Source organism: Nicotiana tabacum, chromosome 14 (assembly GCF_000715075.1).
Source record: "Nicotiana tabacum cultivar K326 chromosome 14, ASM71507v2, whole genome shotgun sequence".
NCBI classification, from domain to species: domain Eukaryota; kingdom Viridiplantae; phylum Streptophyta; class Magnoliopsida; order Solanales; family Solanaceae; genus Nicotiana; species Nicotiana tabacum.
Window position 1 is genome coordinate 21,636,334 of NC_134093.1, and position 4,940 is coordinate 21,641,273.

General features: G+C 38.0%; 1 protein-coding gene across 1 annotated transcript; it reads right to left on the reverse strand.

Moving 5' to 3' along the window:
- Window positions 1–2,545: 2,545 nt before the first annotated feature.
- On the reverse strand, window positions 2,546–4,635 carry LOC142168842 (uncharacterized). The gene is made up of 4 exons (XM_075230003.1): window positions 4,480–4,635; window positions 4,302–4,437; window positions 3,638–4,190; window positions 2,546–3,140 (listed from the first exon to the last, which is right to left on the reverse strand). The coding sequence occupies exons 1-4, from the start codon at window positions 4,633–4,635 to the stop codon at window positions 2,546–2,548; spliced, it is 1,440 nt and encodes a 479-aa protein (XP_075086104.1).
- Between the last annotated feature and the right edge of the window lie 305 nt (window positions 4,636–4,940).

Consider the following 4,940-nt stretch of genomic DNA (forward strand, 5'->3'; position numbering starts at 1 on the left):
GGCATATCGTTGACACTTATCACATTTGGTTACAAAATGTTCCACATCTTCTTCCATTTTAGGCCAGTAGTATCCTGCCCTGATTAGTGTTTTAACTAAAGATCTTCCACCTACGTGATTTCTATAATGTCCTTCATGTACTTCACTCATCACGTACTCCGTTTGATTGGGTCCAAGGCACCTTGCTAAAGGACCGCCAAACATTTTTCGATATAAGTTATCTCGAATTAGGCAGTAACGAGCAACTTTTTGTCAAAGCACTTGAGACTCTTTCTTGCCTTCAGGTACGATCCCGTACTGCAAAAAAATAACAATCTCGTTTCTCCAATCCCAGGTTAAATTATTAAAGCTTACCTCATGTGTTATCCTGGTCAAGTGTTGAATGAAATAAATGTATTACAATAGCATTTTCTTCACTCATTACTTCTACAACTGAAGCAAGGTTAGCCAACGCGTCTGCTTCTGCATTTTCTTTCCTGGGTATTTGCACGATCTTCCATGATTGGAATTGCCTAACCAGCTCTCGTGCCTTTTCCAAGTATTGTTGCATTCGTGCCTCTCTAGCAGTGTAAGTCCCCTACATCTGATTGACTACCAGTTGAGAGTCACTTTTAATCATGATTTGCTCTATGGAGAGTTCTCGTGCTAGTTCCAAACCTGCAATTACATCTTCATACTCTGCTTCATTGTTAGTAATAGGGTAACATTTAATTACTTGTCTTATACTTTCACCTGAGGGTGGGATTAAGACAATACCTAAACCGTCTCCTTTGACATTTGAAGAGCCATCAGTAAATAAAGTCCACGTACCTGGATTAGCTCCAGTAAAAATTTGTAATTCCTTTTCTACTTCAGGAATTATTTTTGTATTAAAATCTGCGACAAAATGTGCTAAAACTTGAGATTTTATTGTTGTTCTAGGTTGATGAATAATGTCATATTCACTTAGTTCTATTGCCCACTTGGCTAGTCTGCTTGACAATTCTTGTTTATGCAAAATATTCCTTAATGGATATGCAGTTACTACAGAGATAGGATGGTATTGAAAATATGGTCTCAATTTCCTAGCTGCCATGACTAATGCTAAAGCTAGTTTCTCTAAATGAGGATATCTAGTTTCAACATCTAATAAAGATTTACTCACATAATAAATAGGAGATTGTTTACCTTTATCCTTCTTCACTAAAATTGCACTTACAGCTACTTCTGCAACTGCAAGATATACAAATAGTCTTTCTCCATCCCTTGGTTTAGACAGTATGGGAGGATTTGTTAAGTATGCCTTCAAATCTTTGAGGGCTTGTCGGCATTCCTCAGTCCATTCAAAATGATTTTGCTTCTTTAATACTGAAAAGAATTTAAAGCTTTTCTCTGAAGATCTTGAAATGAATCTTCCCAGAGCTGCAATCCTACCTGTCAATCTTTGTACCTTTTTTTTGCTTGTGAGTATATCAGGTATTTCTTCAATAGCTTTAATCTGTGCAGGATTTACTTCAATTCCTCTATTAGATACGAGAAAGCCTAGAAACTTACCTGAAGCTACGCCAAAAGCGCACTTTTCTAGGTTTAGTTTCATATTATATCTGCAGAGAATCTCGAAGGTAGTTGAAAAATGTTGAAAATGATCTTCCGCTTGTGTAGATTTGACCAATATATCATCAATGTACACTTCCATCGTCTTCCCCAGGTGTTCTTGGAACATCTTAGTCACCAACCTCTGATACGTGGCTCCAGTATTTTTCAAGCCAAAAGGCATGACTTTGTAACAATAAGTCCCCCTGTTTGTAATAAATGAAGTTTTTTCTTCATCTAAGGGGTCCATTTTTATTTGATTATAACCAGAATACGCATCTAGAAAGCTTAATAATTCGTGGCTCATGGTAGCATCAATCAATTGATCTATATGTGGTAAAGGGAATGAATCTTTCGAGCATGCTTTATTTAAGTAAGTGTAATCTACACAAACTCTCAATTTACCGTTCTTTTTCGGAACTACCACAGTATTAGCTAACCAATTAGGATATTTTACCTCGTGTATTCAACCGATCTTTAAGAGTTTCTGTACCTCTTCATCGATCACTTGATTTTTGAATGATCCTTGCTTCCTCTTCTTTTGTTTGACAGGTATGAATGATGGATCTTCATTTAATTTATGAGTCATCACCTTTGGAGGTATACCTATCATATCTGAATGGGATCATGCAAAACAATCCGCATTAGCTTTTAAATATTCAATTAACTTACCTCTCCTTTCTAGGTTTAACCTTGCTCCGATATGAATTCTTCGATCTGGCCATTGTTTGAATAGTGGAACAACTTCAAGCTCCTCAATCGTTGTTTTAATGTTTTTGTTCTCCTCTGGCTCTTGAATTACATCTGGTCTGGAGTCCACGTCTGTTTGTTTTGATACAATTTCTGTTGAAATTTGATTTACCGCATCTTTCTCCCTTGTACCCGCATCATTTTAACTTGCACTCGTATCTTTTTGACTTGGCTGTATCACCGAATTGATGCTCCTTGAAGTTTGTTGATCTCCTCGAATTTGTTAAATTCCCCATTTTGAAGGGAATTTGATAACCTGATGTAATGTGGATGGCACAACATCCATAGCATGAATCCACGACCTCCCAAGAATCACATTATAGGCCATATCCGTGTCTATCACTTGAAAATTTGTTTCTTTGATGACCCCTTCTGCGTATATGCTTAGTTCAATCTCACCCTTTGTAACAACGGTTGAGTTATCAAACCCAAATAAGGAATGTGATTTTGGAACTACATGATCGCCCATCAGTATTTCGTTCACCACTCGTAATAGAATGATGTTCTCGGAGTTACCTGGGTCAATCAAAACTCGTTTTACGTTAGTATCAGGTATAAGTAAAGATATTACCAGTGCATCGTTGTGAGGAATCATTAATCCATCGGTATCTGCATCATCAAAGGTTATGTTACCGCCTTCCAGAGTTTGGCGAGTTCGCTTCCCGTGAGTTATTGTGAACTTTGTTATTTTTCTCGCAGTTGTATAGGTTACGCCGTTGACTTCTTCTCCGCCGTTTATCACATTTACTGTTCTCTTTGGAGACAGAGGTTTTGGGGGCTCTTGCCTATTTTTTATGTAAGCTTGTTTGCCTTTCTCGCTGAACAATTCCGTCAGATAGCCTGATTCAATAAATGTCCCACCTCACCTTGTAATAATCTGCAGTCTGATGTTCTATGGCCGTGGTCATTATGGAACTCGCACCAAAAGTCTGGATTTCTTCTATTTGGATTTGATATCATCTTTTTAGGCCATCGTACCTTATCCCTCATGCTTATTAAAACAACAACCAACTCGGAGGTACTCACGTTTAAATTATAGTCCCCAATCCTTGCGTTTGTATTAGCATCTCTGTTGCGTTCACCTTGATCTTTTCTGAATCTCGACGATGACGAACCTGAATCTCTATTTGCGAACCTGTGATCAGCCCGCACATTTTCGAATTTGGAACGAGCTTCTCGCCCAGAAGGTCCCATATAAGGCTCGTACCTATTCTTACCGGACCTCTTCTCAGATTCTGATCGCCTCGAACCTGTTTTTTCTTCAACCCTTGACTGAGCTACGATATCTTCTTCGATTCATAATTTGGTATTGTACCTATTATAGACATCATCCCATGTCGTGGCAGGGAATTCTCGTAGGCTCTCTTTAAGCCTCCTCATAGCTTCTGAACTTTTCTCATTTAAATTGCTTGCAAATGCCATGGCTACCCAATTATCAGGTACTCTTGGTAGCAATATTCTTTCACGTTGGAATCTGTCTACGAATTCTCGAAGTAATTTTGTATCTCCTTGGTTTACTTTGAATATATCCTCCATTCTCTTTTCAACTTTTTGTGCACCCGAGTGTGCTTTTATAAATAGATCTGCAAGCTCATCAAAAGAGTCAATAGAATTTTTAGGTAAAAGAGAGTACCATGTTAACGCTCCTTTAGTAAGTGTTTCCCCAAACTTTTTGACCAGCACAGATTCAATATCCTGCTTGGTTAAATTATTGCTTTTTACTCCCGTGGTGAATGTAGTAACGTGGTCACGTGGATCGGTCGTTCCATCGTATTTTGGGATGTCAAGCATTTTGAATTTTTTGGGAATTGGTAATGGATCTGCGCTTGGTTTCCATGGTTGTTGTAAATATTTGTCGAAATCAACTCCTTTGATCACAGGTGGTACGCCAGGTATTTGCTTAATACGGTAGTTTTATTCTTTCACCTGTTTTTGCAAGGTTAGTATTAAAGTTTGTAAATCAGAATTATTAGGCGTACCTGGTCTCCCATCACGTGACTCGTTGGGAGTTCCTCCGTTTCCAGAATTAACAAACCCTGACTGTGGAATTTTCACAGTTGCAATATTGTTTAGTAGAGGTGTGGGTGTCACAACTGGTAGTCCCCTCACGAAAGCCTGGAGAGCATCATTTACGTACTCAGCAATTAACTACTTCACAGCATCCTGCTCGACAATTTGTTCATTTCCATGTTGTTCATTGTTATGAGTAGTGGATCTTTCTGGTGATGCTTCTCTTGAATTGCGTGAGGTTCCTTGAGGTGACGAAACTGGAGTTCCTTCCATCTGATGGTTGTTGTCATTGACATTCGACATGATTCAGTTGAGAGAGAGTGATTTGGAAAGTAAGAGAAGATTATCAGATTTTCGGTAACGGAACCAATTTGTTTAACCAAAAGAATTTGATTCTCAGTCAAAGCCTATTTTTAGAAGTACCCGGGTTACTAATAATCAAGAAATTCAATATTCTCTCAGAAGTAAGAAAGGAAATTAGAACAAGAAATGACAAAATAATCGATTGAAAGCACAAGAAAGTAGTTATATTCCAATAATAATCAGAGCGTGTCTTTACAAATGAAATTCCCTTCCCTTATATAGGAATTTACAAATATAACATTTCT